This window comes from Pavona decussata, unplaced genomic scaffold (genome assembly GCF_977016875.1).
Source record: "Pavona decussata unplaced genomic scaffold, jaPavDecu1.1 SCAFFOLD_243, whole genome shotgun sequence".
Lineage (NCBI taxonomy): Eukaryota > Metazoa > Cnidaria > Anthozoa > Scleractinia > Agariciidae > Pavona > Pavona decussata.
The window spans coordinates 190,753-216,875 of record NW_028145648.1 but is presented as its reverse complement, the minus strand read 5'-3'; the positions used below and the strand labels follow the sequence as shown (position 1 = coordinate 216,875).

General features: G+C 36.1%; 1 protein-coding gene across 1 annotated transcript in view; it reads right to left on the bottom strand.

Moving 5' to 3' along the window:
• LOC146457425 (cleavage and polyadenylation specificity factor subunit 1-like) overlaps positions 1 to 24,115 on the bottom strand; it is a 46,859-nt gene extending 22,744 nt beyond the window's left edge. The window contains exons 1-21 of the mRNA XM_085091950.1: positions 23,834 to 24,115; positions 23,067 to 23,106; positions 22,789 to 22,922; positions 22,356 to 22,436; positions 19,275 to 19,426; positions 18,016 to 18,165; positions 17,544 to 17,683; positions 16,976 to 17,086; positions 16,705 to 16,798; positions 12,653 to 12,740; positions 11,275 to 11,364; positions 8,600 to 8,629; positions 7,747 to 7,804; positions 7,238 to 7,311; positions 6,758 to 6,826; positions 4,180 to 4,260; positions 3,348 to 3,428; positions 2,391 to 2,444; positions 1,721 to 1,828; positions 1,098 to 1,131; positions 438 to 610 (exon numbers count right to left, since the gene is read on the bottom strand). Coding sequence (XP_084948076.1) covers positions 438 to 610; positions 1,098 to 1,131; positions 1,721 to 1,828; positions 2,391 to 2,444; positions 3,348 to 3,428; positions 4,180 to 4,260; positions 6,758 to 6,826; positions 7,238 to 7,311; positions 7,747 to 7,804; positions 8,600 to 8,629; positions 11,275 to 11,364; positions 12,653 to 12,740; positions 16,705 to 16,798; positions 16,976 to 17,086; positions 17,544 to 17,683; positions 18,016 to 18,165; positions 19,275 to 19,426; positions 22,356 to 22,436; positions 22,789 to 22,922; positions 23,067 to 23,106; positions 23,834 to 23,977 — 1,986 coding nt within the window. The 5' untranslated portion in view covers positions 23,978 to 24,115. The remainder of the gene's footprint in view (positions 1 to 437; positions 611 to 1,097; positions 1,132 to 1,720; positions 1,829 to 2,390; positions 2,445 to 3,347; positions 3,429 to 4,179; positions 4,261 to 6,757; positions 6,827 to 7,237; positions 7,312 to 7,746; positions 7,805 to 8,599; positions 8,630 to 11,274; positions 11,365 to 12,652; positions 12,741 to 16,704; positions 16,799 to 16,975; positions 17,087 to 17,543; positions 17,684 to 18,015; positions 18,166 to 19,274; positions 19,427 to 22,355; positions 22,437 to 22,788; positions 22,923 to 23,066; positions 23,107 to 23,833) is intronic.
• Between the last annotated feature and the right edge of the window lie 2,008 nt (positions 24,116 to 26,123).

Sequence of the window (26,123 nt, the reverse complement as noted above, 5' to 3'; positions counted from 1 at the left end):
TATCTAAAAAACAAGTCCTGCCAGCAAACCAGCCAGTTTTTTCGCCACAGGAAATTTCACTTCCCAAACAGCAGGATGATTATTTCACCCCCAGGTTTCACTGGAGTCTCTGTTGTTGCTAACTAGCCTGATTTGATTAGACTTTCACTGGCAAATCACTGTCAGTATATTAATCCTGCATACATTGATTTCTCTTCCATAAGATTATTGCCATCTTTTAAGAAGCAATGATACCAGCCCCTCCTTCCATTAAAGATGAGTAGTCAAGTGTTGTGTTGTCAACAACACTTTCAAACTAACAAAAACTGCAGTCAGAAGTTAAATAGAGTATTAGCATCATTACAGCTAATCTACATGTAAACTCACAACAATAATTATTGTTGACAAAATGTACTCCATTAACAACAACAACAACACAATGTCCAAGAAAAACACACCTGGTTTATTTGTGGTCTGGATATCTTCACCTTTGGTTCAGAACCTTCAATTGCGAACTCCAACAACAGAAGTGAACCATCTGTGGTCATCATCACAGCATAAGGATCACAGAGTGAACACCACACAATAGATGACAAGCCAGCATCCAGAGGAATATGATACAACTGAGTCACTGAAACAAAACATCCTCAGATCAGTCTGTCATTTGACTATTGAGATGAAACAATGGTTAGCTTACTTGATAGGGCAGCAGACTACACAATTAAATTCTGGATGGATCACCAACCAAGACATAAAATAACTTGTTTCAATTCAGAGGAGAAGCCATTGGCCTCTGTAAAAAAAAATATGGGACACCTGCAAAAGAGTATCAATCAATGTTGTGGGTTGAGCCTGTTCTATTTCAGCTATTGTTAGGCTGGCTTGAATTCACAAATGGAATGAAAACTACTGCTAACGGTGATAAAATCAACATGGCAACATTCTGTCCCAACTCAAAGTGAACTGTGAAGCACAACTGAACTTATAAATAGCAAAATTGCTTATATCATCTCTCTACTTTGAATACTATCCTGTAATTTAAGATGAGAGAAGTAGGAGCAACATTGCAGACTGTGGTATAACACAGTATGTACTGTATCAAGTAACTGGATTCTTACCTCCTTCTAATAACCGGATCCCTTGAGGAGTAACCTACAAATAATCAACCAACTTTTTAGAGAATAAGGACAAAAAATGGATACTTGTCAAGTTGGATTGGTGCTGACTGTGCATATACACTGTAAGTCAGGAAATAAATTTCTTCATTGCCAATTACAGATTTAATCTGAACAACTGCAAGATGGTTCAAGCATGCAAGGTCAGACAAAAGTTTAAACTGACCACTAAGTAGTCAGCGCTGGAGATAACACAGATTTCATGCGATAACAACTAAAATGCAGGGAGAGATCAATAATAATAACTTATTATGTAATCAATATTACACGTTCTTTGTCTCAAAAAACATCATCAATCATTCTAATCATTTGTCCAAGCAAGTTTAGTTTTAACATAGCTTACCAGTACTTAAGGCACATCATTAGAAAAAAGAATTTGAAGCAATTTCAATTGGTCACAAATTTTTTGGAAAATTTAACATAACACAACATATCATAACATAACACCGATTTGGAAATCCTGACCTTCTGGTCTATCTGCCCCATGTAACAATATTAGTATGCTACTAAAAATAGACAACTGTGTTCATGGAAAGAATTTGAAATAACCTTAAAACTAGTACAACCTGTAAAATATATTTTCCATTGCCAAGATTTCCAGCAAACACAGTTGGGTACTGTGATGTGAATCCTGAATGATCAAGTTCCATAATCTCCTGCTCTGTTTTTAACACCTGAAACACAAACATTAAAACATTAAATGCTATGTCTAGTGATTATGACTCACAACCACAGTAATTTTTAATCATATATTACTTTTCCCTACAAATCCAAAATTTAAGCGGCCGTCACGCAGTAGTGTGACTCCTGATTCAAGAAATGCCTGTTTTGTTTGTCTTTCCCTGTGGGTCACCCATCCCCAGACATCTGTTTTTTGCTTGGTCAAAACATTCGGAAGGTTGAATCCTGTCCATGGCAGAGAGAAACTAACTGATAACATGAAGTGAAATGCAACTTCTGGCATGACATCATGTAGCGTAATAAGATTCACCAAAACAATATCACACTTATCTTTCTGACTTAAATTATTCAATTAGCTCAATCATACCAGGAGAAAAGGTTTAAAGAAATCTTCAAGTAGTATACTGGGAATAAATCGGGCCTGTTAATTATTAAGCCTTTATGGTATTCTTTGAAAAAAAACTTTTTTGGTGCAACATGAAACAAATCAATTAGTTAAACGTAATTTATAAAAACAATTGAAAATTGCTTTTGTTAAGGAAACACCTGACCTACCATGCTAGAATCCTCTCTACTCAGTAACAGGAAAGAGTGATGGCAGCTGTCACCCTGATCAGGCACAAAAACACCAAGGAAAAGGGAGATAAACAAATTTTATTTAATAATTAATTTATTTATTACTAACACGATACATGTTGTTTTACTACAACCAAAATTGAAAACAAAATTATGGACTGTATGTATGCCGATATTTAAAATGGTGTAAGTCTTAGGTCTTTAAATTATGACATAATTTATTATTTATACAAGTAGAAAAAGATAAATGTTTTCTAAGATGACTCAGCTACTGCAATTTTGGAATTTAAGGACAAGCTCTCCAGATTTAAAAACAATACCCTAGGATGGAAGCTTAACTTATGGGCGTTTGAAATGTCTTTTATTTGCTTCTCAGCAAAGACTAAAAATTCAGCAAAGACGGTCTAAAAAAGTTGACCTCGTCGCTCATGATCAAGGTAAATGATCAGTCCCCTTGCTGTTCATTACTACAACTTAGTTATTTTTTCATTCTAAGACACAGTTTTCAAGATAATGAAAAGTCATAAGTTGTTTTCACTCAGGGAGAAAGAAAATTTGTTTTCTGGTACTTAAAGCGGAGAAATTAAAAAATGTGCCGATCAGACTTGCAAATGTTATGCTTAGTTTTCAAAATAGTATTTTTTTTAACATTGTGAAGTTATTTTCTCTTATCACAAAACCTTTCAATGACAACAAATTCCTCCAAACAGAAGAAGTCTAAAAACTCGAAGTCTGTGGCAATTCTCAATTTGATCTGAGTTTGAATTATTTCACAAAAGTGAAATAAAGCTCAATTTTTGGTTGTGTACTCCGCTGGCATGCGCCAGGCCAAAACCAGACATCTGTCACAAGACGACTGATTTGGAATTCTTGGAGATGAAGTGCTGTAGATTATAGATTGAAACTAATCAATTCTCCAGCTTCTGTTTTGCTGACCTGGTCACCTGACAGTACGGTCCACATGTCCACACATCCTGGCAGCTCAAATGTTGTCACAACTTGAGGCCTCACACTTCTCTACAGAACAATAATAAATAACAAATAACAGAAGAAGAAAACATACAATGTACACTAGTACAGCTCCACCAGAAGTGCAATTTATACAACATAGTGCTTCTAAAGAACAGGATGTCTTTTCATTTGTCATTAAACAAAGCTGTGTTTAATGCAAACACAGACAACAAGAGAAGTGACAAATGCATATGGAACAGCAATCCATTATGGAACAGGCTTACCTTAAATGCCTTGCCATTGGTTTATTAGTAAGATTAATTTTCAACAGAGTAAAAAGTGTAATTCACATTTGCTTTGGTGTGGCTTTACTATCCCATATGGTTTGTCAGAGAAAATTAGATAACCTGATTGTGCAATTTTCTAAGCCAATTCTGAAAGCCTCACTTGCATGCATTTTGTCACACTTGGTACCTTTCTCACATACAGTACAATGTACTTGCTTTGGCTTCTCATTGGTTTATTAATGTTTCACTGCTGCGACTGACAATCTGAGTAATTACTTTACTTTGCTTTCATCATACATTTGGTACAGATTTGTAATTTGTTCCAACACTATTGAATGATTCAAATACTCATAAATATTCAAGGGAAAAGGCATAAACATCACACGACAAAGATAGGTTACAATGGCTGACTTGAGGCATTTACTAGCTATCAACTCTAATTAACAGCTTGACAGTGTCAAGTAATTTTGAAGTCTGTGATCAAGCACATTAATGTACTGTAATTAATGTAATGTATGTAAGCTTATTACCTGAAGAACCGATAATGCTCCATTCTTTCCATATCCAGAACATGAAACAAGTTCTAAATCCAACTCCTTGCCACCAGCAAACTATACAATGATATATTATTAATAATAATATGATTATTGCTGCCATAGAATTCCAAAAGTTATGGCTTCCCAAAAGTAACTGTACATAATTTTTTCATTTTCCTATTGAACTCAGAAAGTAATGGCCCACATAAAAGTAACAGCCCTTCAAAAATGACAGCTCAACAACAACAACAACATTCCCACTGACGGCTGAGTTCAGACCTTGGTTTGATAGAGTGACTGCTGTTTGATTTGTAAGGATGCTAAAAGTTTTGAAGGTTCAATCACTGAGTACGTTACTATCTTCAATGCAGACTAACAAGCACATTTACAAGTGTCTTTATTCTAGACCAGGCACCCGGACAACGGTAGACGTAAATGACACTCTTCAACGATCTAAACAGGGCACCACTTACAACTGAAGTGTCACCAAAACAACTCTAAACCGAGGAGCAGAGTAGTTTTGGTAATAAGCTTTGTTGACCGTCAATCAAGACAGAACATGACCAGCGGCTTCTCTTGGACGTCAGAGAAAAGAAGGGCAGTTTTCTTAATAAAACACGGTGAAAGCGTCAGGTCTCTTTATTTGTGTACAGGAATCGCCAGCAGATCTCATGTGACAGACTGGAGCGTAATGCACATCACCAAGTTTTGCTTTAAGATTTTCTTTTAGAAAAGTGTTTGTTCTTGCGTCCAAAGATGAACGAGTTCTCCTTGAAGGTTTTAATTTGACTTATTCTGCTCGTGTCAACAGTTACTAAGATTTCCTTGTGGCATATAAAATTAAAAAACAACAAGAGAAACATTACAAAATTAAACAGAGCTGAATCCATCACAGTGACTTAACTTGCAAAGTGATTCAATTCGCACAAATGTGTTTATTTAAATGGCCAACACTTGAACAAAGAAGATTATTTCCATTGCTTATCGAGTGTTATAAAACAATAAACAGACTTAATGGACTAGATCCCTCAGGATTTTTTACGTTTGCACATGATTTTTAGGCCGTTTAGAACAAATCACCATTTTAAAGTAACTTAAGTTTGCATCTGCAACTTTGAATAGTTTTAAACATTCCTTTTTTATACACATAATCGATAGGTGGAATAATCTGCCAAAGGAAATTGCTGAGGCAGAAAATTTGAACACTTTTAAGAACAGACTGAGATCCTGATGCCATCTTGCAAATTTTTCTAGTGAACACTAAGTTCTTCTATTGTGTGTTGTGTTAGATATTTTATGCTGAGTATTTTAAACAGTTGTAAATAACTGATGTTTTAATTTATTTTATTATCAGGAGATAAACTGGAAAGGGATAACCTCTTTCATCCCCTTTTCAATTTCCTGTGGATTTGTGAATAAACGGTTGTTATTATTATTATTATTATTATTATTATTATTATTATTATTATTATTATTATTATTATTATTTTTATTATTATAACAAAATACCATAGTGTATTTAATGTAACGTTTCAAGTAGTACTCTTTACCTCTATGATTCAATGTAATCATCCTACAAATAAATTGTGTCCATTTCAATCGACTAACAATGTATGTGATTAAAGTAACTGGAACAGACCTCTTTCTTACAGTGAAAATCACCAATTGATAAACTTGTGCCCTTGATCATAATTACCATTCAATTTGTATCAACATTGCATTAGACAACGTAGAACAGCCTTCTAAATTTAAAGAAGTCACTGAAGAGAAACTCGCCACTCTCAAGGGTAATGCGGATGAAACAGCCTGAATGTAGGACAGTAAACCATGTGCAGAATCATTTGTGATTTGATTGAAACTTAACTGAATATTACTGTAAAATATCAGTCAAAAGCTGTATGTGTCAGCAGAGTCAACCATACAGTACAATCATTTGGGACCTTTTTTGTTACAGTTTGCTTTGTTCATGCTGAGAGCTAAAAACATGCATAAACGGAATGACCTTTAAAAAATTACAAACATTTTTTAACCATCTGAAAGAAACAGCTACCCGAAAGTAACAGCTATATGATAGTAGTGGCCCCATTGGCCTGCTAAATCCAAAAGTAAAGGGGGCCATTACTTTCGGAATTCTATGGTAGTACAATATTTATATGGTGTTAGTATGCACAACAGAAAATCACAATTACAGGTAACATTGCTTTCTAGGATTTTGCAGGTAACTCATGTAGATGTAGACTGTATAACAGGTTAACAACTGCATGATGGAAATTACTACATACCTCTTCCTACATACAGCAATGAAAACATGTTGAGTAAAGAAAGACCAAAATAGAAAAGTTAGCAAAAACATCGATCAATCAATCAATTAATCAATCAAACATTAACTAAAAAATTATTTACATTAAAAAATTAATCATTAATATTCTCAGTAAGTAAACTATAAGACCACAGCATCAATTTACAATACAAAACAGGGAAACAAAAAAAATAAAATTTTTGACCTCCAATTAGAGTATTGTGATTTTAATGGAAATATACATGTATCTGCATAAAATGAAGAGCAGCTTACCGACAGAAATGCAGGTTCTCCCATATCAACACATGTGCAAGGTCCTATGTTTAGTAAGCTATCACAAACCTGGCAAAAATAAGCAGACAGAAGAACACAACAGAGTTAAATGATGTTCACACCATTATTACTGTACCATTCATGTCGCTGTATCATTTCTTGAGTGTACAATGAACACATTGAGGTGTTGTAGTCATTGCTTTACACAACTCTAGCGGATAGCTGGTGAATCTTGTAACAGATTAGTCTTTCTCCAAACATGAAAAAAAAAACCCCTGCATATTCAAGATATGCATGATGCAATTTGATATACTACATGTAAAATATGACAATTCACTTGTGTTGCACTCTCAATGTACCGTAACTGTTTTATTGAGTACAGCATCTTTAACAATAAAGCTAACTGTGATATTCTGTAACTTGGCAAATACTGTATTCACAAGGCCTTGTGAAAGTCATACAATGGATGGAAAGACTCACTTCAAAGGTATAAGAAGTTAACTTGACTCCAGCCTGTTCTTCTTTACCATAAACCTCCAACTCATCAAGGTCATCTTTTCAAATACAGTAGAAAAACGATGTAATTCAGAGCCAATCAATCAGAGGATGGATACCCAGAAGAAAAGGACCGATGGGGATAACATTGTCACATGGTGAGGCCTTAGTACAGAGATGAAGTAAGAAGAGACAGTTTGACAAGAAAATGAAATAATTGTGTTGTAGCTTAGCAAGGGGGGGGGGGGGGGTGGTCAAAAAACTGTCCCATAAGATGAGTATGACCTGCAATGTTTTGAAACAGCATGCCAATAATAATCATACATTCAAATATAAAGAAACATTCTTTTGTAAAAAACAAATCAAGGAACTTTGTTGTATCTCTAACAACACTGCAGGAATAAAAATTCCCCATTTATCCAGCAATTTGATGATAAGAAAATGCTTAACAGTATAAAATGTTGAAGATTTGGGATACGCAATTATATGCTGACCTAATGCATAGGTATAGTCTGTATCCAGTCTTCTTCTCTTAGCCTGAGGTGGGTCCATCTGTATCAGACATATTAAACATCTACTTACTACACATTGCAAGAACATAGAGATGTGATATTTTTCTTGAAACATAAACAAGCGGAAATTAAAGTTTATAGCTCATGTTTCGGCGTCATTGTGACACCATTCTCAAGGCAAAGTGGATAAATGAGAATGGTGTCACGATGACCTCGGCTATTAACTTTAATTTTCGCTTGCTTATGTTTCAAGAAATCATTATAATTGATATTTTTCTTATTTTTCTATTTCCTCATTTCAATTTTTAAATGTGTATTAGGTAATTATATTCAACTAAATGTGTGTACTGCATATCTGTTTTAATTTAAGACTTTTAAACATATAAATCCAGAGTGCAGAATTGGTCAATATGTGCAATATACACAGGGGTGTTAAATCACAAAAAAATGAATATTTAGTTATTATTTATTTGTCTAGGTCAAATAAAGTACTATTCATGAAACCCCAATTCATAGATACATGTAAACCAATAACAACATTTTGTGTGTGTGTGGAAGTAGACAAATTAACCATGAACCCAGGCAGAAAGGAACAGGTCTCCTTGCCTTGAGCTTCAGAGTGAAGTAACTTGCAAATAATTTGCAGTTTGTATTACAATAGCCGCTTGATTGTTAATTTTCCTTCAAGGATGTCCTCAGCTGCAATCGTTCTTACATTATACTCCTCAAAAGGTTTCAAAGATCTCAACAAAAATAATTATTATTTTATTATTATTTACAGGTCTCAATAAATGACAAAAGACTTTGTTAAACATAAATTAAGTTCAGCACTTACCCCTGGTGAGAATAGATCAGGCTCTGTACCAAACAAAATATCAAAAGGGGCATAAACCATAACACAAAAACTTATCAAAATGTAAAGATCCCTTTGATTTTATAAATAATGTTCTATCACAATGACTTACTAGGAACACAAAGAAACAATAGAGAACTACTCAACTTTAACTGGTAACAGGAATCTGAGAAAAAGTGGGTGGGTTGATGGTAAGATCCTATGACAGGTTGAACCAGAATTCATTTCTTACGTTAGATTAATGCAGGGCCTCACTGAAAACCACATTTTGTGACGTGGGCTCCCTGTTAAAATATCTTATTTATTTATTTAGGTTAAACGAACAATAGGCTGACCACATACAGCATCAAGTGGGAGAAGATTAGGATCAGGGAGAATAGGTACAGGTTAAGGTTAGTTTGGGCATTAAGGTCATGACACAAAAAAGAATTAGAACACATGCCATTACTTGACTTATGGCCTCATGGCACAAGTGAAAAGTCTTTGACCGCGGAAGGAATCAAATGCACAATTTGACCGTCCATTTCTCTACTGACTGAGCTATGAGGCCGGCCAGGAACAAGTCATGAGTAATAATGGTGCCCTTTCTTATTCACAGTTACTGTTATTACCACCATTACCACCCACAACAGGGCTCGAGACTTTAGAACAGACCCAACTGGACACAGACTGGTAAGAATTCAGTTTTGGCTTGTAGGTTGTGTGCTTTCACTAGCCATTTTGGACAGTTAAAAAAATTGTCAAAGCACTGGAGTACTGGACAGAAAACAAAGATGACAATTATTTAACAACAATTAACATATTTAGCATTGTAAGGGTAACATTTTAATGTCACCATGACATCATAAAATGTTAAAAATGATCATGAAAAAAATCATAATCGTAACAATTAGCAAATCAAGAGAGCAAAAATAAATGTATACGTTTGGAGGCTTTTTGAACTGTATGCCTAGAGTTGTGGCCTTTTCATGTTACGGTCAACTTTAAATTTTAATCACAAATAATGCAATTTGTTAACAATGGAAAAAATCTTCACATGTGTGGGAGATTTTTCTTAATAATAACATTACCCATGTATCCAATAAAAAAATGTCTGAACTCCTTCCCTCCCCTTTTTGTACAGTGCAGCTCAGAAATAGGCGAACATCGCATACGCATACCATACGCAAGTAATACGCGTATGCGTATGTTGTCATACGCGTAAGTCCTGCCTTTGTTATTCATTGCCATACCTTTGCTTTATGTCGCATTGTCTTGCACAACAAAAGAAACGGTAGAGTAAAAGCGACAGCCCAAAGCACGAAATTCAAATAATGACGATCGATAGGACTATAATAGAACGCGTTTCGAACCTCGCTTTGACAAACTCGAATACAAGGTGTCGTATTTCGAAGCTTGCTCGCTTCGGAAACTCAACGATAAAAAACTTTATTACCGACATGCTTTTTTTTTGTCAATTTGATTCTTCGAGAAAAGAGAAATAGTTTATCGAATTAATATTACTTGCTGGACGAGCGTTAACAACAAACTTCGCGTTCGCTTTGTCGCTACTGGCAGAACAAGCTCAAACGTCAAGAACGGCAGCTGTCGTATTTCGAAACTTACTGCTTTACAAGCGATGATTTGACAACCAGATGATTAATTTTTCTTTAACGAAAATGTATCCGGTAAGAAAATAATTTTTAGCTCGCTTGTCTACACTACCTGTGGAAACAGAGCTAAACAGTCTAAACAAGCATGATCATAAATATTGTAACATGTATCTTTCGTTGATGTTTACATATCGTTAGCGGTGGTCGGTGCAGCATGATGAATTTGCATTATATTATCAAAAAAGGATATCTCCGGTTCTCTTAGGCAGAATTCGCTGATTTAAACAGTAAAATGCTCTCCTTTCATAGACAAGATTTTCCTTCAAAGTTTCTGTGATGCGCCGATCACATTTATTTGATTCTTCTGCAAGGAAAAGTTTTGGTTTTTCAGCACGCTTCGGCGTGAGTCCATTGTGAAATGTTATTGTCTTTGTAGCGTCACGGCAAGGACTGAAAAAAAAAAACATATCTCCGGGTCTCTCTGGCAGAATTCGCTGATTCAAACGGTAAAATGCTCTTCCTTTATTGGCAATATTTTTCTTGAAACTTTCTGTGATGCGCCGATCACATTTATTTCATTTTTTTGCAAGGAAAATTTTGATTCGGCACTGTAAAACAAAGTAGTGAGACTGTGGCTAGTGAAAATGTTGTTTTGGCTAGTAAAATCAGACCTGTAACTAGCCAATGGGCTAGTGAGCTACAACGTTAATCTCAAGCCCTGCACAACTTGCTCCCATCTAGCCCTGTTACTCAGACAGCAGAGCAACTGGCTATCAAATCCACAGGTCATGGGTTTGATTAATGCTGAGGTCAAAGATTTCTTCTTTGCTTTGGTCTCCTATTTTCTTACTAGGGCTAATGCTTAGTAGGATTTCATGAGTTTCAATAAAATGTTGTTGTTGTTGTTGAGTTCACATTAAAGAGTTTATTCTCTGCGCCATGATTTAAACTAGGTTGAGGACATAATTTACCAAGGTTGAATGCAGATCACTGATTCAAACTAGGCTGATAATGGTTTGAGCAAAATCAGATGCGACCTGCAACAGGTTGTCTGATAAACGTACCTACATCCTGAGCTTTTTCTGTGTACTTCACAAGTAATGAGTTGCCAAGGCGAGATCCAAGGAACAGATACCCGTCACCACATTCACAAACCTAAAATAAACATTTAAAACAATCAAACATTTCTTGCTTACTAAGTTCGCTACACATGTAGCTTCCATACCACAACCAACTCTTTCACATGATGTGATTCATAATATCCTGCAATCAGAATCACTGGCATTAAAAATGTTAAAATAAATTATTTGGCCAATTACTTTGCACATCACTAAGCTTATTACATGCGACTTAGGAGAATGCAGTTCTAATCATGTCTTGCTATCTCTGTGCCAGGTTTTTAGTTGGTTGACATGTGCTGTCTCATAAGCCAGCATGTTTTGACGTTCACGACATTCCTGTAAGGTCACCAAATGAAAGCAGTTTGCGGCTTATACCAGGTATTATTGCTGAACTTTAACACCTGTAATCCAAAAACAAAATAGACATACATTTGAAACAGAGATCAAATGTTTTTCAATGTGCAAATTATCTCACTTCATTCAAAATTTTTACAGCTTTATGGTCACAAAAGTTTTGCAACATTTAGGAAAAATTCCTTTAGGGTAGAAGACCAAAATAGTATATATACTGGCCTATACAACAAACTAATGATAATAAGCTATACCAAAAATTACAATGTTAAATGATAACTCATAAAGAGGAAAGGCATGACGAGAAAAGCAGGCTGTACAATCTCACAATGCGGGGCTACAGTGGAATAAGGGAAAGTACTCCTTGCTATTGTGTTGCCCCTTGTTCCATTATACTCAAAATTAGAATACATTTACCTCCATTTGGTCTTTAGTTCCAAAGAAATTGGATGAAACATTTTCCCAATTACAATGAACTCGGATGCCCTTACAATGCAGTTTACTTCTTAATTTGGAAAGAAAACTTGAATATTCTGTAAAGATGCTAGTTTTTCGCAGAAAAGCCAGATAAAAATAAAAAAAATAAAAAAATAAACATTCAAATTGAAACAAACATGAAAGGGTGCACGATAATATTAGCCAAATGTGTAAAATCTAAGGTGTTGAATGCACTCCTATAAACTTTGATTAATTATTGCTAGTTAACTAGGATAACATTTCTAAGGATCTTTTGAAGGTAAGCACAAGCACTTTTTCATGTGAGACTGAAACAACGAGGGACTTTGTAGGAGAATTAAATACAAGATGTTGTGAATTTGTTGATAAAGAATTGCTGCCTGAATAGTTTTTCTTCAATGTTGTGGTTAATGTCAGACATATCTAAGGTTTCAATAAAATTAATACCCCAGAGCTAGTTAAAGAAATAAAAATGATGTCTTGTGCTATTTATGCTACATGCTTTGGAAACTTACACATGAAGTGAGAACACTTGCGGCAGCTTTGTCAAAATTAAAATTCCGCACACTTCTCACTCCATCAGCCACTAGCGTGACAACATAACTGATAAACAAACAACATAAACATATTAACATAGACTGGCCACTGCTCTGAAACTTGGCTGACAATCCTACATAAGATAATAAATTTACCACTAACACTAAGCACTATTTGTCACTTGAAATTAGCAGTCATGTCCAAATACTCACCACTTGTTCAACCTGGAAAGGGCAGATTTAATTGGTACAACTATTACAAGTCATACAACTAATGCAAGTGGTTAGTGTGATACATATTTTTGTGAAAATAACATGACATTTATTTTGGTTCAAGTACCGGGTTGACATCTCATTAATGAAATGGCCAAAGATGATTTGTACAACTGGTGAGAATACATCACATTAAAGAAGACTCCTGGACTGGTCAACTGCATCTCATTAAAGAAGGGTCCTGGCTAAGTCAACTGCCTCTCATTAAAGAGGGGTCCTGCCCTGGTCAACTGCATCTTATTAAAGAAGGGTCCTAGACTAGTCAACTGCATCTCATTAAAGAAGGTCCTGGCCTGGTCAACTGCATCTCATTAAAGAAGGGTCCTGGCTTAGTCAACTGCTCCTCATCAAAGAAGGGTCCTGGCTTAGTCAACTGCATCTCATTAAAGAAGGGTTCTGGCTCAGTCAACTGTATCTCATTAAAGAAGGGTTCTGGCTCAGTCAACTGCATCTCATTAAAGAACGGTTCTGGCTTAGTCAACTGTATCTCATTAAAGAAGGGTCCTGGCTTAGTTAACTGCATCTCATTAAGGTGGCTGAACACAGTTTGCGCGCGCTTTTCAGATTCTGTAAGTGATGCTATTAAGCGCGCACTAGGGTTGTGGTACGCAAATACGGCGGTCGATAAAGTGATCCCTCAATTTCACATGAAATGGATAATAAAGTTAAGTTTTAATCCTAAATAACTAAGTTTCTCGTTTCTGGACTCTTTTTCTTTTCTTTCCGAGCAAAAAAAACATTCACCAAGACCTTTCGCATGCTTTTCATCTTTGCCATGAAACCCAAATAAAACCACGCATGCGTATTTGACCAAAAAATTGGGACTGGTTGTTTTCGTGGAAATGAACTGTTTTCTAAGGAACCGCTCATTAGAATTCCCTGAAATTTGGCATGAAAATAGTTCCCTAAAAGCGTAACTCACCTACAAAGAGAAACCTAAATCTAACAGAGGGTATCTTTACAAAACATTAAAATGCAAAATCAATATTTACAGGAGATCTCTCTGTTAAAATTACATGAAAATAGTGCAACTGTGTCAGTGTTTTGTGAGTTGTTCTGGAAACAAAAAATGGAAAAAATCTAATGTGTAGATTTTCTAAAAATAAAGGAAACCTACTATTTATGGACGTTTAATAGTTTGCTGCGTTGCCATGGAAACGATACTTACCTCAACAAGACATACGAAAATTCATTCTTTCTTAGTTGGTCTTACACCATACCAATTTTGGGTGTCCAGAAATATATAGTTTCCAAATAACGTCTTCCAACATCTGTACACTAAAAAACTGTATGCGGCCACCTTAAAGAACGGTTCTGGCCTGGTCAACTGCATCTCATTAAAGAAGGGTCCTGGCTCAGTCAACTGCATCTCATTAAAGAACGGTTCTGGCCTGGTCAACTGCATCTCATTAAAGAAGGGTCCTGGCTTAGTTAACTGTATCTCATTAAAGAAGGGTTCTAGCCTGGTCAACCGCATCTCATTAAAGAAGGGTTCTGGCTCAGTCAACTGCATCTCATTAAAGAAGGGTCCTGGCTCAGTCAATTGCATCGCATTAAAGAAGGGTCCTGGCTCAGTCAATTGCATCTCATTAAAGAAGGGTCCTGGCTTAGTTAACTGCATCTCATCAAAGAAGGGTCCTGGCCTAGTCAACTGCATCTCATTCAAGTAAGGTCCTGGCCTGGTCAACTGCATCTCATTAAAGAAGGGTCCTGGCCTGGTCAATTGTATCTCATTTAAGAAGGGGTCCTAGCTTAGTCAACTGCATCTTATTAAGCCAGGGTTCTAGGCAAATGACTTATAGCTCATTCAAAAAATCACAGCAGGCGAAGTACAGAATGGACAAAAACATTGTAGGAAACTAGCAAACTCAAAAAATATGCCATTGCTAAAGTAGGGAACTGAAAGAAATAAGAGAAAACAAGCCACCAATACATCTGTGTATAAGTTGTTTTTGAACACACAAGCAGAAGTAACAAACATAAATAAACATGTCATTGCTGAAGTATGGAATGGAAATAAACAGCAAAAGAAAACAAGGAAACAATAGATACAGAAGAAGAATCAAGCAAATGATACATTGAAGTGTGGCTGGTTCTAAAAGCACACCAGCCAAAGTAACAAATGCAAATAAACATGCCATTGGTAAAGAAGGGAGCAGCAGTAAATAACAAGAGAAAACAAGCCAACAATACATCTTCTATCAACCAATAAAAACAATGTTAATTGCTCTCTGTTACTGTATTTTCATTATGCAGATGCACTCTCAAAATTTGTACACAAACGTAGTCCCAATCATACAAATCCAATGGCTTGTCAAGGAATCGCATTTCAACTGTAAGATGCTATAATATCCAGTAAATTCACTAGTTTCACAATTCAATAGCCTGACAAAACCTCCTAATCACTGCTCCCAACAACAGAACTAGAAAGGCCTACAATGATGTCTATAATGAGATGCAATTGCACCAGTGGTACAACTTGTACAAGTTGAAAAGGCCCCCTCCTCACAACTATACCACAACATAGCTGTAATGTCTGAAATGATATGCAATTCCATAAGTTGTACAACTTGTACAAGTTGAAAAGGCCCTCTCCTCACAACTATACCACAACATAGCTGTAATGATACATGCAATTCCATAAGTTGTACAATGATATGCAATTCCATAAGTTGTACAACTTGTACCAGTTGAAAAGGCCCCAAAACATAGCTGTAATATCTGTAATGATATGCAATTCCATAAGTTGTACAACTTGTACCAGTTGAAAAGCCCCCTTCTCACAGCTATACCACAACTTAGCTGTAATGTCTGTAATGAGATGCAATTTCATAAGTTGTACAACTTGTACCAGTTGAAAAGGCCCCCTTCTTACAACTGCACCACAGCACTGCGTCTGTAATAAGAGATACACTTTCACCAGTTGCATGGCATGAGTCGTGTGAGTTAAAAGGGCCCCCTCCTCACAGCTGCATCACAACAAAACTGTAAGTGTCTATAATGAGATACAATTTCACCAGGGAGCGACTTGTAAAATTTGTGCTATGAATCATACGACTTGACAAGACCCCATTTTAAAGGTGCACAAAAATTCTTGGTCCCTATTATGAGATGTAATCCCTGTGAAATATAAAAATCAACTTCATCTTATTCCACTGAAAAGTACCTACTTCACCAAATTATCAAACCAACAGAAACAATAATTATTTTTTTACGAGTTGTATAAGTCTCACTAGTTGAATCTGTCCTTTCATGACTCCAACAGAACAAGTGGTGAGTATTGGACAAAACTCAAAATTAGGAATAATAAATGTGGCTAAATGAAATTTAGGCTAAGTTAAGCTCGAAACAACGTCGGTCAGTAGTCTTCCTGTGCGTTAGACACGGGCGGCCCGAGACTTTTTGCAGGGGCATTCTGTGACACTTTCATGCAGTTGCTTTGTCGCTTTGTTCGTCCAAAGGTCATTTGCTGTTTGCAATAGCATGGATGCAGTTAGCTGTAGGGTTGCCATGGTTACCTCCTTGCTGCCAAAAGTTCAGCTCGGCTCCACCACCTTTTAGGCACCTGTTCCCAAGCTCATCTATTGGTGATGAGTTTAGTGTGAAAGAAAATTGAATTATTTAATAATTAAATAATTCAATTTTCTTTCACACTAAAGAACACTTCTCCTAACTTCTACCATAACCAGAAAAATGATTGGAAGAAAAGAGTTGAATCACTTGATACAGGTTAGAGTACAGACATATTAACATCTCACATTTCCCCTCCCTTGAGTGAGAAGACAAGTTTGTTTGATGATATGAAGGTAGCCTGTGCTCCATCTAGGGTGATCACCACACCTTCCTGGGATCCTGTGGAATACAAAACATTTGCTCCATAACTAAATATTTGTGTAACTACAATAATTTTATTACCACTGTAAGTCACAGCTCCGTTGAGTGTTTAAAGTTAGACTAAATGTTTTAGTCAAATTGCTAGTCTTACTTTATACATTCAAAAGTTTATAAGTATGAACATTGTCCTCTTACGTAGAGGGAAGTCTGTACTGTGATCAGCAATACTGTTTAATGAGACGCCATAAGGAGGAACACTTTGATTCAGGTACAACAGAGCGTTTGTAGCACAAACCAAAACTCCACCTGTCCAACAAAACAAAGACAATGATTTTAGATATAAACAACTTATTTCAACAGCTGGATGATTGAGATAAGGGCAAAAAGTAAAAGAAAGAGCTCCAATACTTGTCCCTTCCCTTCCCTTCCCTTCTGTTTGATGTAAAACAAAGCATGGAATTCCCTGCAGCTAAATGTCACCTTTTTGACACCTTAGTACTTCTGTTACTATTGATAAAATTATTCAAAACAATGTTGCCGAGTTGTTAATATATTGAAAACCCATTAAGGTTTGAATTGGATTCTCAATCCATGTACCACTAAATGTTGTATGATGCCATTAATATACCAATGAAATTGTTGTTCATCATTTTGATCATTTTGATTGTTTTGGTCCTTTCGATTTAAAAATTGTTTCAGCCATTTTTATTAGTGATCAATTTATTTGCAAGGTTTTGAAGTCTCAAGTTTTATTCAAACTCACCTATTGGTTTGGGGACAGCAAGAACTTGACTACAATCAAATGGCAGATTATTCAATGACCAAACAACTGGGTGAGTTCGCTGAGACAAGTTCAAAGAAACAGCTATCAAGGCACAAGTGTCATGGCGCATGGCTAAACGACTGAAAAAAAAAACAGAAAAAATTTGGAACAGTACATGAGAAAGTACAAACTATAAATAGCTCCAGTATTAAAAAGTGGGATTGTGTGGATGGATAGTTGGGGGTAGGCAGATGGGTAGGTAGATAGGTAGATAAAGTGTAGATAGGAACACAATCATTGTTAAGGAAGTCATATTACACAGTAATGAGTTGTTCATCAAAATGCTAAATTGAGGGGCTGTTAGTAACCTTATGTTGCAGAATATTTTATGCATCACACCAAAGAGAAATGACACAGTTACAATATTCCATAAGATGGTGACCAAATAAAAAATAAACTCTATATAACTCACCCAGGCCAGGTTTGCAATGGTTCATAGAGCAGCAGCAGTGTTGGCTCATAGTAACCATGAAGAAACTGAACATCTATTATGTTACACAGTTTATCGTGAATATCTTTCAAGTTCACTGTGTAGCTTGGCAACAGAGGTGAACGATCTCCACTACAAGCAAAACAAACAAACAACAGGGACACTGAAGTGAATCAATGTTTCAAGTAAACAAACTTTTAACAATAGTCTGTAGATGAAACATTTCTAACAACACTTCATAACACATGAACATAAACAATGAAAAATCTAATTCACAAATCCTGTGCAAAAAAAAGCCCCCTTTTTTTTCCTCCAAAGTATTCTCTGACCTTGTCTTCTTGTGATGAGCCGTAACTGAAGCCTTGTCAATGGCTAGCATATTCCTTCAGCCTAGAAAGTCTCAAGACGAGTCCAATTTCTCGGGGCTACAATATGTTTTCATAAATTCAGGTATACCTTTTTTTTAGAAAGATGTATTTTTCAATGAGTGGCACTGATACACTTAGAAAAAGGAAATCCGAGTCCTCCCATTAGGAGGCCGACCTAAGACCGTCCAATTTGTAGTTTGGATGCTCTACCACAAAGCCACAGGAGACTCGTAGGAGCTAAGGCCATTAAACTAGGTTACATGTGTATACTTTTTCATACGGAGATTTCTTACATTTTTAATTAGTTTACTGAACCCTTCAATAACAAGCAGACTCTGCAGTTCAAGATTCACTGACCACTACAATAATCACTGCAGCTGTTGATTTGTGCAGTTGACCTCTTTGAAAACAAAAGTCGTTTGGCTAAGCAGGGTCAAAAAGTCACTTTCAAACACTGTGATTGGCAGATTTGGATAGAAGTCATGGGTTTCTATATTTTTGCAATCAGTTGGTTGTCACCATAACTATTGATTTACAGCAGTAAAACACACAAATCGTTAGTAAGTTTTGAAGCTCAGAGTTTAATTGAAAGGTACAGTAACCAAACAAATGTATAACTGTCAGTATTAAAAACTAAAATGTTGATTGAAACTCGTCAGGTAAGTTTGCTTACAGTACTTATTTACAGTAGTTTAACATAGAGTGATCAAGCATAAACAATCCTACTCTGATCTGGCAAAACCAACAATCAACACAACAAAGTTTTATATTTTATCCAAGTATAGACTAAGGATGATAAAAGCATTTGATCTCAGTATATAACCTTGTATATTTTAGACAAATCAATATTAAAGAAACATTATCAACCACTACCTTGCAGTAAATGCCATATCCTGTTCATCCAACACACCTTCTTGTCTGAATGGCAGGACCACAAGATGAGTGCCATAAATCAACATAACAGAACAGCGCCGTTCAGGATCCACACGCACCATAGGAGGTCGAAAATATTCCTGATTATTTCCCTGTAGCATGACAGACAAATCATCACACACTGTTGTCCCTATGTTTACTTAATAATTATTGATAAAAAAGCTATAAAGTTGTATAATATAATAATTATTGTAACCATTTGCTGTTAACAATAAAATTAAAGAAATTCACATCTTCGTGAAATTCAAGGGCACTTTTCTAAGCTGATGAACAACAACAACAACAAAACTTTTTATCGAATTTGACATTACAAAAATGCATCCTAATCTGTCAGTGTTTTGCGGTTTCATGGGACTCCTGTGCAACCTTCTTTGGTTTGGGCTGTCAAATACCCTACATGTATTTTGGACAGTACACACACTGGTACTTAGTCTGGATGGGAAACAAAAATATTGCTGGCATTTTGTGACATGATGGAAGATTTTGTGCTAAAGAACTTTGGTTTCACACATAGACCTTATTCCAAAATGGCTTCTATTTTAATATTCTTTTGTTTGCATTCAAATTAGCCCTTCTTGCCTCGTTCAAGATAAGATATTCTTTTGATATTTGAGCTTAAGAACGAGGTAAGAAGGGCTAATTTGAATACCAACAAGAGAATATTAAAATGATAGCCATTTTGGAATAAGGTTTATAGGAAAGCTACCAATTTTATTGTCCATTATCTCAATGCTGGTAAAATGTGGGCCTGACAAATGGCAAACTCAAACAAAGTAATCAGTTGAAGTAGCTTGATCATCACAAAGCCTAAATTCATGGCTCACTACATAAGTTTACTAAAACTAAATAGCAACACACACAAGACAATCAATAGCAACTAGCTAAATTTCTTATTGTTTACACCTATACTGAGTTAAATGAACAATTTACCCTTAAGTGCAACAGTAAAATTTAATTTACTGAGCATCCACACAAACAGTCAATGACATTATAGGATCAGATAATCAGATAATTTTTTCAACTCAACTCAACTTTACAGAGGATACAGATTAGTAATAAACATATACAAATATTAATACATTATAAAATGTAGGCAAGGAATTCCAAAGGCGAGGGCGAGTAAATTTTCTAGGGAGTGTAAACTGTATTGGGTGGTATTAACTGAAGCTACAAAAAGATTTCAATCTTATGATTGGCATGTTGAATAGAGATGACCAGAGGAGGTAAATCTGAAATATTCACTGAAACACTGGTCTATTCAATGGTCTACATGACCGTTGACAAACAAAAGAGAGTACCTGTGATTAACATGTAACAATGTCATTGAGGTCAAGTAGGTTGAGAGATTTAAAGAGGTTCAGAATGGGATTTAGGTTCAGAAATAGATATTTTTCTATTATTTTTTTCAATAACAAATAATGGTGTCAGAAATTAAAGAAATTTTAAACCCCGAACATGGACACCATAAGTGAGGAAAGGATAAATAAGGAAGTGGTAAAGCAGGAAAAGAATATAGTTATTGACAAAATGTCTCGCTTTTGACAAGATACCCACGGTTTTTGATAGTTTTAAGCAAAGCTTCTGAATACCGTATTAATTCGATTAACCACCCTGGGCCTTACCGGTATTTAATTTTGGGCCCATGAGGGTGGGCACTTATTATTTTCCCAACATTTTCAGCAAGCAAGGACATTTTTAGAGAACAACAAAACAAGGGATAACAAGTTTATTTCGCTTAAACAAGACAAAAGAATTTGAAGAACTTTGAAAACCAGTCAAAAACTGGCTGCATGCACAAGAATTGAAAGCCGCCTTCAATTTGTAAACATTTTCAAAAGGTTCTCCTTTCAAAAATTCAAAATTAATTAGTCCGTGGATTCACGTCTCGGCACTTAATACTTATCTCTTTACTGAGTTCATAAATGAAATGAATTCGAGTAAGAAAAGAAGTTTGTGTTTTCAATGTTTTATGTCAGGTTTTTATCAAATAAACTTTGCTGTTCAAATTATCTTGAGCAAAATTTGCATACATCGGGAAAGTTTGCGTTTAGTGCCAAAGGATCAAATTTCAACCGCAATGTTTGTCAATATTAACTGGATGGAAATATCTCGGCAAAATCTTTTCCATTTCCTCCAGAAATCTTTTTTGAAAGAATGCATTGAAGAAATTACATGTTTTGGGGCCGCAGTAAAATAATTTTCCGTGGGAAATAAATTCATCGAACACGACAGCGCTGACAGCACGCCCATTGTACTTTTCGTTGGGTCAGATATAGATTTCAACTGCAAACTAGCCTGTGGAACTATGAAAAGGCCCATCAAAAACACATCAAAATAGTTGCTTTGTTTAGAACCCTTTTAATCTCCTCATTTGGTGCTACAATACGAGTAAAAGGGGCTTTTATTTATTTCAAAACTCGAACTTTAAACGATTGGAAGTCACAGCCATGCACGGCATGATACAAGGCTGATTGATCGCGCCGCGAATTCGAGAAAGAAAAATACCTGTCAGGTCACAATCTACTTTCGCTTATCAAAAGGATACACCAGACGACACTTCTGCTAAAATGACTTTTTCAGAATGATTCATCGTTTGCGCCACTTTTGAGCTCGATTATAATTATTTTTCCGCAGTGGCAACTGAAAATTCTTGTCAGCCAACTTTGCGCCTCGCTTATGATTTTTACCCTCTGGAGAAATTCTTCATTCTTCACCCCCCAACCCCTCGGGAATTTCCATCTATTAGCCCCCCTCCCCTTCGGAATTTCCATTGACCTTCTGTGGGGGGGAGGGTATGGATATTTTCTGGAACTGCACATTACAGTCCAGTTCTGCATCACTCTCCTTTGTCTGTTCCAATGTCTGTTCAAGTGGGGTGATAAAAGGGGTTGGAATTTTTCATATTCAAAGAAGGTGAGGGGGAGGGTTGGGGGCAATTATTCCAGCAGGGTGATTAATTAAGGGTCCACTATTATTTGAATACATAAGGTAAGTGGATTTCACTCAAACATTGATACAAACCTTTATCTTGTCATCTTCAAAGAAATGCAAACTTCTGGTCTTCAGGTCATGGGTACCAGGATCATAATCAACAATAGCAAGCTAAGAAGGCATTTATATGAATTTCAATAGTGCAAGTATTCATGAAGAAGGATAAACAATAAGCAATCAGTGACAAGGACAATCAAGCCAAAAGCATATTGCAAGGATATTGTCAAAAGCTTTTTTTGACAATTCATTCATGATGGGATATTCTTGATTAAGAAACAAACTTTGTTGACCAGTAAACCAATTTATCATATGACATCTTCACCATTAAGAAACTATAAACAAAAAAAAACTGATCAATTAAATAAGAGTGCCCACAGTCCTACAATAAGCAGTAAAGCTCCCAGTGCCCATCCACCAACTCCCTAGATCAGAACAACACAGTAACATTGTTTGGATAATGTACCTTTGCATCTTTAAAGCTCATTAAGAGTGAGTCTCTTGAGTTTCCAGCTAGCCTTACTGCCTGGAGACACTCTATGTTCCCAAACAAAGAGTACTGGCCCAGTAGCTCTAGCTTCCTTCTCTTGATGGTACTGTCTGAATGAAAAAGATTTCAAACACAATCAACCTTTAACTTTTTGTCTGTTACCTTGCTATGAACTTATATCTCAGTTTAACATGGTATCTGCCAATCTGAGGCTTGGCTTTAAACTGTTGACCAACATTAATAATGACACAAACCTGTCATCTTGTCTGAAGATGCTGATCCAACTGTGTTTTGCTATGAGACAAAACAAAATTAGGCACTAATTTAAATGAGACAGAATACATGTACTTATGTAAAAATTAAAACTCACGAAAATCAATTTTGGTTCATGCTATAGAGTTTTAATAGCAGTTAACACTTTCAGATGTTAGCAATAAGCTTACATATTGACCTCAAAACAGCTGTTTAGCAATTCTCACTTCAGAATAGGTGAAGGGAGACATCAACTACTCAGACATTCAATCATAATATATTGCAACACACTGAAATGTTTCGCCAAGATTTTATCTTCACAAATTGATTCTGCAGCCACAGTATATGTGTTAGTTTTCAACGAGTGTCTTACATCAGCTGTTGTTAACTTTGTTACTTTTTACCCCACACGCATTAACAGTTTTATTATTTACTGTAGCTGTCTATAATTTCTGCTCTTTCTTGTGAAGTTCTTGTAAGTAATCTGTTGCATATTTATGTTCTACAATTGTACTTTTAAATGCCGTTAAAAAGACCTCAATTCAAGTTGTGTGACTTTGACTACGTATTGTTGATGTCTTTCTCCAGGTAGCAGGAGTGCAGCTGTTTAATGCAGAAGATATGCTAGTGCTAATAATGTTTTCGAATTAATTAAGATACCTTGCCTAAAAAAGCTGACTTTAATTACTCTTACTTCAACGTTCAGTCAAAGAGGACTAAATTTTTGCAACAATTGTTAACCTTACGAATATAATCGTGTAAATTCTACCTCTTCTTGGGCGTAAAACTTGTAAATACGAAGTTGTGATGTTCCTGCAACGACGAGATTGCTTTCCAGTGATGAAAAGAAGTGACAGTGTACACTGTGTTCAACCCCAGTTGGAGGGTGGGTCTGCTTATAAATTCCATACATATTCTTTTTGAAGTTAAAAGCTTCTATGTGGTGCTCGTCGAACCCAAATGATGCGTACAATTACTCAAGATGTTGAGTTTTCTTCAAGTTTTTCACTCAAGTTTACTGTCATTTTCAACTTTCCTCGTGTGTCCTATGCAGCCTGGCCTGAGATTTAGTAACCAGGCCGCAAGTCTGCTTGCGCATTCCATCACAGAAGATCACAGAGAAAGCTTACTGGCACTAGCGTCGTCTCCATAGCAATCGAGTTTCACTGTGTAACCAGAAGTCATATTAGAGGTATTTTCGGAGGTTCTTTCCAAAACTTTGCAGCAGTTCATTCATTGCCATGAATGTGGAATCTTGGTGCACTGTGGAACTAAATTCCAAGCAAGACTGGCTGCGAGCAAACAGAAAACATAACCCAAATGCATTTACAAGTTCCGTGTTCAAAGGAGATTCGAATCAACATCATGCCAGCCGTTTAGACTTCGACAGTTGTGTACCTGAAAAACACAAAGAAAGAAGACATTTCCCTGATAAAGGTACATGTAACTATACCTGTTAAATCATTTTTTATGTTGAATTTCAGTTTAATGTTACTGAATTTAAATATTGACCATAACTGCCTGTCCGCCTGAGTCGACTATATCGAACTATATATGTTTATGGAAATTTCATTAACCATAAGCCTGTCCTTAGGGTGCGTTTCTTTGGGAAAATCCGAATCCGGATTTTTGATCCAAGATCACTCGGATCGTGGTGCATCAAAGAAACCGACGAATCCTTACCCAGAGTGGATTCGTCGGTTCCTTTGATACGCCATGATCCGAGTGATCTTGGATCAAAAATCCGGATTCGGATTTTCCCAAAGAAACGCACCCTTATGTACCAGTTAAATCGAAGCTTCAACATCCTCCTTCCCTTTAAAATTAGACAGAATTGACATATGGACCTCCGCCATGACTTATCATGCCACATGCACGCACTGAGACACCTCACATGACATCGAGGCTAGGGTTCAAATTCACCCCTTATGCATGGGGATCAAATTCCCCACCCCACGGGTAGGCAAAGGGGTCAGATGCCCGGGGAATGCCTGGGGTGGCCGCGGGGGGGGGGGGGGGGTGGGGCGGTATGTTGAAGCTTCAATTTGACCGGTACATTAGTTTTTATGAAGGTTACATGTACATATTTAGCTTTTTCAGACAAAATCACGTTACATAATGAGTCCCACTCAGAAAGACAACAAACTCTAGTTTTTATTTAATAATATTCTTGTCTATCCTTTTCTGGAACTAGACTGATGGACTGAAATATGCACATGTTTTTGATTTTTCAGCAAAAACTCAACTTAAGTGACGCCAACAACATAATGATAAACCAAGCCATCATCATGAAACAAGCTTCCAGGAAGAAGGATCGAGAAAATGCTATAATGAAATTTGAACTCTTTAATTTATTTAGAAAGAATTTGTAATGTTTCCGTAGTCTTGGTTTGAAATGTTTAATTGTTTTTATGATGAAAATGTATCTGTTCAATTTGTTTCCTGGTCTTACAGTTGAAATTTAATCCCACTGTTAGGCAAGGTCTACACGTACTATGATGTATTTATGAATCAAGCAAGATGACTAATAGGAAAAATAATACCAAGTTGATACCATAATTCCGTCACATACTTAACTTGACTCCTTTTTTCACACATTTTTAATGTATGTATAAGAAGCTTAACTGTCAATTGGAAATTAGAAATTAACTGTAATTAATTGGAAAACTTTTGCAACTTTCGTCAATAAACTGTATCTTTCAACAATAAAAATTTTATATAAATTATTAGGTATAATTTTGTGTGGTATGATTTAATTTACTAATCCTCATGTTAGTATGTGTTTTCTTTACAATTTAAATTTCCAACTCTGGTCTGCTCAGGGTTTGTAGTGTAGGTCCACTCCAGGGTACCCTGGGAGCCAGAGGTTTTTCTTGCGCAGTTCCCAGTTGCCGCTATATTTCGCAGGCAAATTCTCTTTAATTCTGATTATTTTTATTTTACTCGCCACTCATGGCATTGGCCAAGATTGGGAATCCTCTCAATGTGCAAGAAAAAACCTCTGGTACCAAGGATAACTCCATATCTACAGTAGGTATGTGGAGCTGAAATGCCACCAC